At 39.8% G+C, this 14,191-nt stretch overlaps 1 protein-coding gene across 2 annotated transcripts in view; it reads right to left on the bottom strand.

Annotated features, from left to right (window-relative positions):
- The window catches only part of col12a1b (collagen, type XII, alpha 1b), a 150,022-nt gene that overhangs the window by 94,239 nt on the left and 41,592 nt on the right, over nt 1-14,191 (bottom strand). For both annotated transcript variants that reach the window (XM_074684633.1, XM_074684632.1), the window contains 7 exons: nt 12,825-12,949; nt 8,375-8,524; nt 7,998-8,117; nt 7,691-7,855; nt 5,875-6,021; nt 4,950-5,095; nt 936-1,065 (listed from right to left, as the gene is read on the bottom strand). In XM_074684633.1, the coding sequence (XP_074540734.1) occupies nt 936-1,065; nt 4,950-5,095; nt 5,875-6,021; nt 7,691-7,855; nt 7,998-8,117; nt 8,375-8,524; nt 12,825-12,949 (983 nt within the window). The remainder of the gene's footprint in view (nt 1-935; nt 1,066-4,949; nt 5,096-5,874; nt 6,022-7,690; nt 7,856-7,997; nt 8,118-8,374; nt 8,525-12,824; nt 12,950-14,191) is intronic.

Raw genomic sequence — 14,191 nt, 5'->3', positions numbered from 1 at the left:
GACTTAACATAGGCCACACTTACCCGACCAGTCCAGAAAATTGTCTTATTTCAAGTTATTTAGAGACAAAAATGAGGTCTGAATTGCTTGTAACAACTAAAAAAAATCTACCAATGAAACGAGAAAAGTTACTTGTATTACGACACTATTCTAGTTTCAAGCACATTTTCAAGAAATTTTTTCTCGTTCAATTGGCAGATTTTTTTACTTGTTACAAGAAATTAAGACCTCATTTTTGTCTTTAAATAACTTGAAATGAGACATTTTTCTGGACCGATCAGTTGAATGTGGCTCATATTGAGTATAATTAGACATTTTTTACTTAAAATGAGACAAAAACACTTGATAAGATTTCAGTTTTTGCAGTGAGGACATTGACGGTCACTGTCAGTCCAGACACAGCACTGACTAGCTGCTTCATGAGAGTTGGCAAGGCTATGTGTTCGTACTAGCTCTGGCATCCACCACTATCCACCACATGTTAAGCATTGAGATTACACCAGGTGTCAGAAGACTAGAATCTCTGCAAACTCTTGGTTGCATAATTTTCACAGAACAATCTATCCACACGCACTAGAATTTTTTTTACTTAAATTTTCCATCCACCTGGCCCAGAAACACTGTCTATGTCTCTTTTATGCTGTTTGTTGTCAGCCTGGGTGATACTGGGGGTGCCACATTGTACATCATTATGACTGGTACACCAGGAACTTGTGCACTGAAAAACATTCCATGTTGTCTGTAGTGCAACATTTAACTGCAATAAAATAAGTTTCTGATTTTTATTAATTGTAATGAACACATTAAAGTCCCAGCCCTAGTCTTAAATTTTGTCTTTCTTTTGTCTTTCTACCCTCCACACACTGGTATGTGCTCACGGTATACATTAAAACAGACATATAGTAAGTAAAGACGTGTAAAGGAAACAGACTTACAGGTGGTCTCAGTTCCCTTCAGAGGTTCGCTGCTCGTCTCTCCAACCACAGAGTAAACATTGACCACGTACTCGGTCAGAGGGGTCAGGCCTTCCAGCACAGTGGTGGTCACCGAGCCATCAACCAGCAGCTGGAAACAGAGGATAGATTTTTTTTCTTCTGGCTGAAATTATTTCCACACTGTTTGGATAAAATCCACTCAGGTGACAGTTGAATCAATGACTTGTTGAATCAAAAACTTTAAACTACAAAAGATCTCTGGACTTCCACAGCCTGCTACGGTGCAAACAAACTGACCTAAACCAAAACAATTGAAGATGCTTAGCCAGCTGCAGAAATCAAGATGAAAAACTATGTCTACTTCAGTTTTTTTTTTTAATAAACAGCAAAAAAGTCTAGTTTCTTAAAAGTAAAATAATAAAGTAAAATATCAAAGTCATTTTCCAGGAAGAATCTTGAGGCTGTCGTACATACTATTAAAAAAACAACCTAATTTGCAGACGCTACAGTTTGTGCTAAATGCAGCAGCACAACTCCTCACCAGATCCAAACAGGAAGAGAGATGTGATGTTAATGGATATGATTAAACAGTAAAATTGCTGATTTAAAAGCGTTTTATTGAAATCAAAGCGTGATAGAGCAGCGTGCCAGTCGTAGATCAGAGTTTTCTCCTCCTACGCTAAAACGTTTGTCCCTTCCAGGCATTAATCTGACTCAGTCAAACAAACAAAAGAGCTTTAATGTCACATCAATGGATGAAAAGGGAAAAGCAGGCATCGTCTCAGATAATGATTACATAAAGTTAAAGTTAAAAGTTTGGATAAAAAGCTGACAGTCTGATCTCTCTTGGCGATCAGTTCATCAGCGCTTATCAATCAATGATTGGTGAAGATCCAGGTCCTGGTTTTTCACCTTTGGTTGATTAAAGTCCGCTAAGCTAAAACTGGCGTTGTGTTCATGTGCTGGTGGGAAAGTCCTGGTGAAGGATGTCCAACTGGCTGCTGAACAGTGTCACATTCCTGCGCTGCTCTGCTGGAAAATTAAACCCAGAGGGGAAATGACAAACAAACACTTCTCCAGCTCCTTATCTGCACAAAAACGCACCTTCCATCGAATTATCCACGTCTGTTATGGATTACATCAGACCTGTTTCCAATGCAAAACTCAAAGTATTCTCTGAAACCAACTTCACGTAGTTTTAGACAAACTAAGGTCTGAGAGAAATAACTCAACAGCTCGAGAGAAGTAGTTTCTTTCTCTCAAGTCGTGTTTAATTTGATTTGGAAACGGCAAAACTAAGTCATGTGTTCGATCACTTTTATCTCCTAAACCAAAGTTTTAACTCAGAAGCTGCCATTTATAACAAAAGAAAAAGCAGAAGAGATCTTCCCACAACCAGGGGATCAGGCTCAGTCTTCTTCACCACACAGCAAACAACACGACTAAAACTTCATCTGAACTTGGTCATTCATATCCCTGCAAACACAACAAATACTCACATCCCAGTTTCTGATTACACTGCATCTTATTTGACCAGGCATCTGTTTGTTTTTTTCCAAAGCAAACTTGCATGTTTGCATCAGAGAAAAATTAGACCTCTGAGCTTTATTGCAGGTTCAGGACCATAAAATGTAAACATGGTACTTTAGGAGCAGGTTCATTCACCTTGCTACTAGTGAGGGGATAAGATATGGCAAGGAATATCAACAGTTCTGATTTTTAATTCTTACATTATCAAAAGTCTAATAGTTTCTTTGTCACTCCAGCAGGAAGACATCCTTGTTGTCAACAGTCATCCTTGTTCTGCTGATACGCCACTCAGCTGAGGACGTACCTCCGCAGGAAATCAGCAGCCGTCAGAAACCGTGATACGGCATAAACATCACATCATATCCTGCTTTCTACAGGAGTCATCCAGGAAGATAAATCTGGTTTCTGTGTTGGAATATGTTGTTTCATGCACAAACAGGATACTTCAAAACATCCTGCTTTAAAGACTTAAAGCTCATGCTTAAGTGTAATGAAGTGCAGTTCCTTGAATGTCCACTGGAGGCTGTCTGCGGAAACATTGGGAAGCACATACACACTCATTCAAAAACTTCATCTTTACAGCAGACACAAACATGTTTACAGCCTAGTTTAAAACCTGATTTCAGTCCAAAAAGATAATTTTTCTATCAGCACACACTGAAGGCGGGGTGGATTATATCACGAATATGTTTTGAGTTATTTAAACTGATGATTTTTGCCCATGAAAGAGCATAGATAATTTGACTGATAGCTCATCATCCCGTAGTTATCTGCATTTAAAGCCCACCTCTTTACTGCACCCTAACTCACAGTAAAGTTGAGTTTTAATACTGTTGATGATGGGCTTTCATACAGTATACGGTCTCCCGTCTGAATCATTGAACAACCACTCTAATGGCAGTTTAATGAGAGGGTTTTCAAAGTTATCCAGACATCTTTTTCAACCATTTAGAGTCTAACTATTGAGACATTTTATTCCTCCCTTATAAACTTACAAGATTATTTCTTTGACGCTTCTCGGCAATAAAATTAAGACTAGGCAAATTCGCTGTATGGCATTAGAAAAGAAGATTTGGCAACCCACAGACTCGGCTCCGCGTCTCATCATACAGACACAAGTTCCTAACAAATATGGCTCCATTTAGAGGGAAATAAACAGGCTTTACAAAAGTAAAAGAAATATCACCAAAAATCATTTTAAAAACAAATAAATTATATACTAAAAGTAACTTTTCTTATTTGTTGTGCTGAGCTTGTATGAAAGTAACAGGTTTTATCATTCTGCAGCAATGTAATCCAGGATTCACTCTCTTTCTGCACGGGTTTTAAATCACCGTCTGCACGACAAACGCAGCATGCAAAATATCATCCATGTCAAGGTTCTGTGTTCATACGATCCCTGCAGTGTGACGTTAAATGAAATGAATGAAAGAGGAACATGAGTCCATATGGTGGGACCTGTCGACCCAGTGTGAGGTCTATAACATTCAACTAAGTGGATCCAGCGGAAACTCTGCTTGATTTCAGAGCGGGCTGATTGTAATCACGTTGGCTCCGTCTGACGGGGGCCAATAAAAGCACAAAGGATGGAAAAGACCCGGTGCTGTGTTTTTAAAGATAGGACTGACAGGAGGTTAAGTGTAAACTAAATGCAGGTTTACCAAAGCAACTGGGATCCAGATTTTTAATCCCTGAGGGACGAGTATACGAGCTTCAAATGAAAGCCAGACCAAAGTGTTTGGAAACACTTTCAAGAGTGGTTTTCTTATAGCCTGTGAGGTTCGTCCCATTTAACAGGATATTAAACAACAGGTGGGTTTCAGTGTCACTTATTCTCTTTCTGATTGACAAGCTGTCATTATCTGAATGTAGTAAAGCCCACCTGATGAGCTGAAATCACAGATTGAAACAAACAAAATCATTTCCTGTTGGAGTGAAAGCCAAGTGTCAAGGGAGCCAAAAAGGAAATAACAAGAAAACAAGATGCTGTGGGAGATATGGGATGTTTTCCAGCCTTAACAGATGGTGAACATGAAGGTTTTTGATCTGGGAAACACTTTGGGAGGATTTCTCTAATGGAGTTCTCTGAATTAGACCAATTAGCTGATCTTTTTGCCATTTACGTGGAAGAAGAGAGTTAAACTGATGATCGAAAGCAGAAAAACCTGTACTCCTTTACACACGCTTGTTTTTTCTTTTTGTATAGCTTCTCTTTTATCTTTGAGGTGCACTTTAAGAGCAACCTTGTAGTTTTCGTCTTCAGTGACAGCTTCTCAAAAGGGAACCCAAAATACTTAGAGCTCCTCCTAAAGGCTGACTGCAGGGCAGGTAATAGAGCTTGTCTCTGTGTTTCTATATGGGACAGAGGTTGAACAAATCCAGGTCAGATTTTTTTTGTTGTGGGACGTGTCTGCTTTAAACCCAAAGAAAGTCAAACTGAGACTGATTGGGGCTGTCAGAAAGAGGAAAAGGGTTTGGTCTTACCTCCTGGGTTGGTCCTCCAGCCACAGCCATGTAGGTGACCCGATACTTGTCCACAGGGCCATCGGGTGCTGTCCAGGTGGCACGGAAGGAGCGGTGTGTCACCTCTGAGGTCACCAGGTCGGTGGGCGCCATCACTTCGTCGCCCTCTGAAGAGGAAAAACACAAACTGGAATGAGATCTGACATGTTGAGTATTTCACACCGTGAACCCTGCCACCACAAATCTGCCCCGGTGTTTTTCTCCTGTGTGCTCTACACCATCTCTGTACTTCCTCTTAAAACTGATTTACAGGCAGAAAGCATCTCCAAAGTCAAAGTTTCCATCAAACCGTTGGACCTGTGTTTCAGCCTCCAGTCAGAACTAATGGAAGCTGTCGGGCGGAGGAGTCAGATTTATTGGGTTACATCCTCTGTTTTTAAAAGAACACTTGATTTGTGAGTAATAGAGCTCCTTTTCTATCACACTGATTCCATAATTTGTCCCGTCTCCTTCTCAACCATCAAAAGCTTTCAAAAAGCAGCTGTTCAGAGGAAGTGTCATTTCGCTGATGTCTTCACCAAGCTGAGCAACTTTCCCCCCTCCAGCAGCTCGAGGCCTGCAGATAGGGTTTTTAAATATATGGTTGTCAGGCTTAAATTCTTGGAAAGATTTTTAAGAAATTCCATGACAGTAAAACTTCTGATTCCATCTGACCCCCATCAGCAGTGACGACTCACAGGGTGTAAATCTGACTAAGCGGTATTCAGAGAAAAACCTGAAGCTACAGCTGAAAGGAGCAGAGGGGGCGCTTAGTTTGGGAGTCCTGAAATATATTGAAACTACTCTTTATTAGCTGTTTCTTTATATGAAAACAGCATTTTCAGGATCTAAAAAAACAAACTTTTTAAACTTGTGAAGAGTTTTCAGCCTCGTTTCCTCCTCCTACCTGAACCCTTGACGCTGTTGCAAAGGTTGACCGTGAGGTCGTCGACAATGTCCAATAGGAACTGGAAGTCATTGACGTTGTACATGTGAATCTCATCAGGGTCCGTGGCGATTGCCCTCAGCTCGTTCTCATCAGCGTTCTTCACACCTGAGAGCAAAATGGACCATCAGTAAAAGAACCATTGATAAGTCTACATCTGTGAGATTAAAGCAGCTACATGATGAAAAATCAGCATTAAGATCCAGAAAATGTTAATAACACCAGATTTTGATGGTTTGCAATCATTTAACATTAAATATAACTGAAAGTACTTCAGAAAAAAACGAATCCAATGCCTGTACGTTTGTGAACCCAGGAGACCAGTTTCTGGACTTTAAAGTCAAATGATGTCCCATTCTTGCCTGATTAAGGATTTCAGCTGCTCATCAGTTCAGGGTCTCCTTTTACGGGTTAGTTTATAACACCCAGATTCTTCTACTAGAGAACAGGATAGGATATGTTTACAAGCAGTCAATATTCTGGTTGAGACCAATATTCCAGTTTCTGGAACATTCAGGATTACTTGTTTACAAGCGCGAGCAAACGGACAACATCTAGAGGAGATTGCCGTGATGCAATGTTCGCCATTTCCTCTTCTTCTACCAGTATCCATAGCAACAGCAGCAACAACAACGGCAGCATGGTAGAAAATGATAGGGTTTCCTGTACTCAAAAGACCAAGACTCCTTGCAAACAGAACATGCATAGAACACAAATTAATGTTCCTTTCAATGATGATATCTCGATAGGCGTATGCATGGGCAAATATTCAGAAATGAAAAAGAGCAACCCAGGGGTGATTTTCGGGTTTGTAAAAACAGAAGTAGCACATTTCCTTTTTTAAAAGGGTTATTGGTGTTTACATTGCCATGCGCAACCTGGTTATTTCTAATATTCCAAATATGAGCTAATGACTGCCTGTAAATGTAGTCATTGTTTCTCTGAAACAGTTTTCGTCTAGATCCCGGTTGCTCCTAATCCTGTAGATATTATTGAGCATTCATGGAGCCGACTCTTCTGATCCCAACCATCAGGGATGTTGGCTTTGAACTGCAGGATAAGCCTGGTGCTCCAACTCCTCTTTAGAACGTCCATGATTTCCAAAAAGAATGTCAGATTTCATCAGACCACAGGACAGTTTTCCACTTTTTTTCCACTACCTTCCGAAACGGGCTCAGATCCAGAGAAGTCTCCTCTGTTTCTGGATCATGTATATATCTGGTTTCCTCTTTGCATGGTACACTTTGAGCTTGACTTGTGGGTGCATTGACCAGCTGTATTTAAAGATGAGGGCAAAACAGCGACCCACTGCCATATATGTTTAAAGATGTAGCTTGGATGACAAGAACAGAATATTTTACAACCACACTCTGTAAAAACTGAACTCCACCTGACAATCACCATCCAAAAAAAAAATCTTTGAGGATGAAGCGACGAACTGTCTTTTTGGGCATTTTCTCCTTAATAAGACATGACAGCTATGTCAAAAGGAATTTGGGAGCATGCACAGTCTTCATTCTTTTAAAACATAAAATTCGAAACCAGTGAGTATTTTCAACTGAAAAAGAAAAGTTTAGTTTCAACATTTGATTTGCTGTCTCTTATTTTCTTAATAGGGTTAAAATGATTCACGAACCATCAAAACCTGCTTTCATTAACATTTTGGACTGCATTCCAATGCTATTTCAACTGGGATGTACTGTTTCTGTCACCTTTAAATCCCAGAATTTTTTTAAACTGAAAAAGCACAGACAAGAAGTCTCATGAAATTGCTCACCAATGGCGTAGAGCTCAATGCCGCTGTCCCTCAAACTCTGAGACTTCATGATGATCTCGTCCTGGGACTTTCCGTCAGTGACCAGGATACCAATTTTGCGTGCTTCGTCTCGCAACCCCACGCTGGGTTTAAAGTTGTTCTGCAGGATGTAGTTCAAGGCCAAACCTGTGACAGAGGAGTTTGGGATTTATTTTGTTTTGCCTTTGCTTTGAGAGTTTCTGAGCAATAATAGCTCTAAATTTCAAACCAGATAAGATTTAAATATAGTGATGCACAGATTATTTAAAGGTCAGTGCTGCATACTCACCGGTCATTGTGTTGCCTCCTTTGTACGGCAGATCATTGATGGCTTTCAGCAGGGACTCCTTAGTTGGGTGGGCATTCAGGTGCCACTCAGTTTTTGGGTCTCCACTGTACTGAGCCAGACCTAAAGAAACACACGCGGGTTAAAAAACAACAACAACAACAACAAAGCTATACCAATAAACAACAGTCTGACTTTATTCTACCCTGACTTTGACCTTCTTGTGGTTCTGAGAAAGGCTTCAAACTAGAAATTAAAATGTTTAAAGAGGTAATAATTCACCCTTGAAGTGGTCCAGGTTTAGGATACCTCTGTATATAAAATATACAGCTCTCATCATGGTTTAAGTGGTATCTGTGCATGCTGTGATGAGAAGTTACCGATCTGTACTCTGTCTGGGCCAATCTCGAACACGCTGACCATGCGAGCGATGAAGCTGCGGATGGTTTTGAAGTTGATGCGACCGATACTCCAGGAGCCATCAACCAGCAGCACAATGTCAGCCTTGGCTGTTGTCTTACACTGAGCATCTGCACCGAGACAGTGAGGAAGCATGAAGAGTTAGAAATCCGCCACAGGATTTTGAGTATCCGTGAAGTTTTAAATGAGTAATTAAAGATGAATGTGTGTACTGAAGAGTGGAAAGAGTGAAAAGACATTTGTGAGGAGAGGAGACGCAGGGGCACATCAGAAAGTCTCACAATGACAAGCTTCAGATGTTTATACAGCACAGTGTTTTACACAGTTTTATGTAACAGAGATAATTCACTCTGGTAACAGATTGTGTAACTGCTGTCATTTCTGGATTAACTGCTCTCGCTCTTCAGGGCTTTTTCTCTGTGTGTGTGTCTTCCAGCACAGCCAGTCGTTTGGTTTTATGTCCAGCAGCCCTCTGGTCTTCTCTGAGCCGCTTTGACACTGTGATATACGAGGCCCACAAAGTCACAGCACATTCCTGCTCCAGGGCACCTGTAGGAGTGAAAAACAGCCGCTCTCCCTCCATTTCGAGGATAACAAAAGCAGGCTGATGCCGAGTGCGATTAAATCAGGGTGTCTGTGTGTGCAATTGAAAACGTGTGAAGAGACAGTTTAATTTTCTGTTCCTATGCAGCAGACCGCAGAGACACTGATGCTGAAAGAGCCAGTCTGGATGCCTGACTGCAGTCTGTTACAACAGCAGTAAACAACAGGCTCCTGTCCCTCCAACGTTCATTAATAAAAACAGATGTCATAAACAGCGGCAGCTTTAAGAGAACTCTAATACTCTGCAGATGACTGAGTATGAGTCTCAACAAATAAATATCTGACTCTGACTTTGTGTCTGTGGGGATGAAGTCACCGGTGTCCTGCAATAACCTGAAGCTATTCTGATTTCTCAGTTTCGAGAATCATATTTAGGATTTACAAACGTATATCTTATTCTACATTTTATCTTACCTTACAATATTACATCCTATCATGTCTAATTCTGTCATATCATACTGTATCATATCATATTGACTCATGTCACATCTCAATGTGCCATACAGATTGTATTGTATCCCAGCAAATGTCATATGATATTGTGTTGTGCTGTAGCATATAACATCATAATAATATAATATGTCGTATCACATTGAATAACAGTATATCATATTGTATCATATTGTTTTATCCCATGTTTTTTACTTTCATTTCATCAATCACACCATATCATATCCCATCAACCACCTTGTATTGTATTATACTGCTCCATATCCTATCATCTGGTTTCACATATCAATCTTATCTCATTGAATGGTATCATATTGTGTCATATTGTTAGTTTTCATATCATGTTGTATCCATAGACTTTGTAAAACATGGACCTAGCCCTCAAGACATCACCCGTCTGTTCCTGATACCGTGAAATGAAGCCAATCCGCGGATGCAGTCACATTTGCTATAACGCCGGCACTAAAGGGTGCCCACCAGTCAAGTGACCTGAGCTGCGCCTCTGATTGGACAATCAAACCATCCTAATAACTTCTAAGCCGCTGAGTTAGGAAAAAATCACTCACCATACAGTGTGTGCGGATAGCAAAATCAGCATTTAAGACCCAAGCCGTTTTTTAACCAGGATGTAATATGCTTTTTAATGTCGTAAAAGTATTTTTTTTTTTGGCTGGGTGTTTACATGACTTCTAGTCTTTCTGCAGCCAGCCTCAAGCGGATTTTCGATGAATGGCAACTGTTAGCACTTTCGCATAGGCTTCATTTTTACTAACCGTATGTTGCCCTTTGGTACAACACGTCATATCCTTTGGTGACCCAATGCTCATATTAGGGCTGAACAATTAATCGTATTTAAACCGACATTGCAATGTAATAAAGTGCAATTTTCAAATCGCAAAGGCTGCAATTTAAAAAACAAAACAAAAGAAATTAAAGTAAATTTACATTAGTTTGTGTTTTGTTACTGATGAGAGATCGATAAGATTTTTATACAATTAATGTTTAAGTTTATGTTCACACAGTGTTTCTTTTCCATTCTATAAAAAATTGCATTCCACACGTTGACATATTTCAGTGGTTGAGCCATTTTTTTTTACATTTCTGCACTGTCTTATATGTAAGATCCATAAACGAGAGGATTCATATTTATTTTTTATTGTATTTTTCATAACAGGCCTGTTGTTCTGCAGTGCTTTGTTCCTTTCCTTGATTTTATTTAAGGTAATTAATGATAATTTTATTACAGGTCTATAAGGCCTAAAGTTAAATCAATCAGTCAATATTCTACTGTGATTGTAATAGTTAAATAAAGGTATATGTTATTTGTAAACATGACATGTAGGCCTGGCATACAGAAAAAAAAATGTTTGTATGTAACACTATCCTGTGTTGTGTTGGTCATACTTTAGAACGGTTTATTGCTTCTGTTAAGTGAATAATGTAGAAGATAACCACCCCCCAAAAAAATTGCATGCTAAATCGCAATCGCAATATTGGTCCAAAAAAATCACAATTAGATTATTTTCCAAAATTGTTCAGCTCTAGCTCATATTGTATTTTATCATATTGATTATATTGTATCATATTCAAATTTATCTTATTGTATTGTTTTACATCTAATTATATCCAATCAATTTGTATCGTAACGCATTGATCACATCGTATCATGCTGTATTGTACTGTATTGTATTGTCTCAAATTACACGTATTATATCATATGGTATCAAACTGAACCATAACATATCATCTCCACAATACTGTATCAATATCATACTAACTTTGATTAGTTTACCAAGTTGAATTGTTTAATTAATATCATAAAAAGCACTTTGTATTGTATTGTATGTTTCCTTTGTATCATATTGAATTTTTCTACTTAATTGTTAAGTATAGTGTCCATTGCATGGTACCATTTGCATCATACCGTATTGATCACATCATATAGTACCATATTGAATCATATAATTTATAATCCCTCGATTGTGTCTTAACATATCATGTTGTTTCTAATCGTTCACCAGCGCATGGTTTGTATAGTATTCATTGTCATGTATTGTATGGTATCGTTTGCTTTTATCATCTCAAATCAAATTTTACCATATGTTGGTATGTCTTATGTTGTTGTCTGATATTACAGTCTTGACTTACGAGCTACATACTAGCGTTGCCTGTAGTTTTTCAGGTGGCATGAACAACGGAAATTTTAAGACACCATTTTCAGAGTCATATGAGTAAAATTAAGTTGATAAAGGTGGAAAGCTGGAAAGAAGCTCTGCTGCACATCAGACTAAAGTATTCACCCTCTGATTTTGCAATGCCAAGCTAGAATAAGCCACTCAGTTCCTTTTAGGTTGGGATTGATTTTCATATCTGACTAAAAACTCCTCACAGTAGCTTTAAAGTGAAAGCTGCTCTCCTGCTCTCAGTGCAAGTGCAATGCTTTGATGAGGATTGCAAAAAGAAAAAAAGATGAAAACTTCGGATGTGCATGTTTTCATTAGCATCTCTTTGCAGCACATGAAGGGCATGCAGCAGCTCTGCAGCTCTACCAGAGGACCTGACAGACAGCCTCTATTAAAGTCTCCACTAAACAGACTTCAGTGGAAGTCCTGCAGTTTAAAAAATGATGATCTGTGGGTGAAACTTCAATGGAACATCTTGGTCTCTGCAGGGTGGGCAGTCGGTCACCAAGTCTGCTCCACATTACAGTTGGAATTCCTGCCCCGAGTGAGCACCTCTTCAGGCTCTTCTGAGAAGCATAACATTTTCCTAACTGCCTACATCCCCACAGCTAATGCGCTAGATCATAAAGAAAGTCTGTAATTGCAAGCAGAGCCTCTTTCCACGCTTTGGATAACATAAAACGGGAAAATTTGAGTTTTTCATGAGTGCAGAAACATTTGGTTAGCAGACTCTGAGATCAGTGGTGTCTCATCTGAAGGCTGACGAAAGTATATGTTTGAGGTTATAACATTAAACGTCATTGCACCACTGAGTGGATGTTCACACAGATATGAAGCCTGTGAAGTGGTTAGGACACGTGTCCATATGGGCAATTTATAAATGTAGGTGTCAAGACTTCAACATGAGTCTGATTCTTACTCCACATCAGACGCCAGATGAGATATGAGCAAGACGGCGGGCCAAGACACTCAAAATAATTTTTGCTAATCATAATCAGCTGTATCGATTGCGGTCTGCGAATCTAAAGCAACTGTGATGTTCACTCCCCACAACAACCAATAATTCATGGTTCTGGCACTGATCCGGACGGCGTTTGGAAGTTCAGCACTTGGATCAGAGACTGTCTGGTCTGCAGGCCTGATAAGCGTGTGTGGGTGGAGTCATCAGCTTTACCAGAAGGATCCAGAGGAGGTGGCTCAGGCTCATCCTGGAGGGTCGTGTTCTCCTCTCCGGCCAGCGGCATACTCTGTCCCCCATCAAACATCCCAAACACAGACACAGTGTATTTTGTTTGTGCCCTGCAGAGAAACAGAGATGATCATCAGCCTTTTAACATCTCAAAGAAGTACAATAGAGAATAAAATGCTGACTGAGCTACTCGTCTCCAGGTTACTGTCCTCATGTTTCATGTCTTGTATTTTGATGTCTAACCTTGTCTCCTGTTGTGGAGCTCTTTACTCCCACCTTCCTGTATTTCTGCATCTAAATCGTCCTTAAGCTGCTTTTGGACGAGAGGATCAAGGAACTTTAATTTCTGTTGAAACATTCCCCAGAACTAAATAGTTCCCATGGCCTATTAGTTGCCTGACCATGGGGCTGAAGACCCAGGTAGATTATACTGAGCAGTACTGGACCAGTAGAGGGCAACGAAAAGACAACAACAAAATCTGTTAAGCAAAAATGACACATAGAAGGAGGCAGATAAGCTGTATAGAACTGTTACTGCTACTAGCATGAAGGCTAAAAACAGCAGACTGAACACTTTCCTCATCCAAAGCATGAAGACGGCAGAGACGGAGCAGTGTTTGGTCTTTAAAAGGAGCCATTTATTTGATTGAGGACTTGGGGATGCATCTTTCTCAAACAGCTTTAGATCATCATTAAATACTGTCCTGATGAGGAGATTATAAAACTAAACTAGGATGCATTCCCAATGACTTATTCTGTGTTTTAGTAGCTGCTGTAAACTGGATATCCACTAACATGTTCAGCTGAGGGTCTCTAGTTTACAGGGTCACTCTTTAAACTGGAGACCTTCAGCTGACAGATACACATTTACACCATCAGGGTCAGAGAAGACTATTGTTAAGGAGTTATCAAACAAAGTCCATCACAGCTGGATGTCATCTTATTGTCAATGGAGGGAGGGAGGGAGGGGAAAATAAAAAACTGTGGTTGCTCCACCAATCAGAAACAACCTCAGGAAAGTACTACCTCCCAGGCAGGGCCGTTTTCAGGGTTTAACCCCCAGAACTAAATTAAACCCAGGGATGGGTACCATATTAGGTTCTTGTATAGGTAGCCACCAAATTTTGTCAAAATTACCAGGCAACTAGTCATGTAAAATCAAAAAGAAAATTGGTACCGTTGGGTACCAGTACTGATTGCCAGGTACCTGGTATCTGTACCGTACCGTTTCAAATGTGAAAGGTACCCATCCCTAATAGAAATCCTAATTCAGATGGTTCAAATACACATATTTTCACGGTTTTTATTAACTATTGGATTTTGGACTCTTTCTCAAATTCCTGAATGATCTC

Source organism: Halichoeres trimaculatus, unplaced genomic scaffold (assembly GCF_033239565.1).
Source record: "Halichoeres trimaculatus isolate MK-OKI-2021-1 unplaced genomic scaffold, fHalTri1.1 fHalTri1_scaffold_13, whole genome shotgun sequence".
NCBI lineage: Eukaryota > Metazoa > Chordata > Actinopteri > Labriformes > Labridae > Halichoeres > Halichoeres trimaculatus.
Note: the sequence above shows the minus strand (reverse complement) of the source record. Positions and strands in the feature narration are given on the sequence as shown.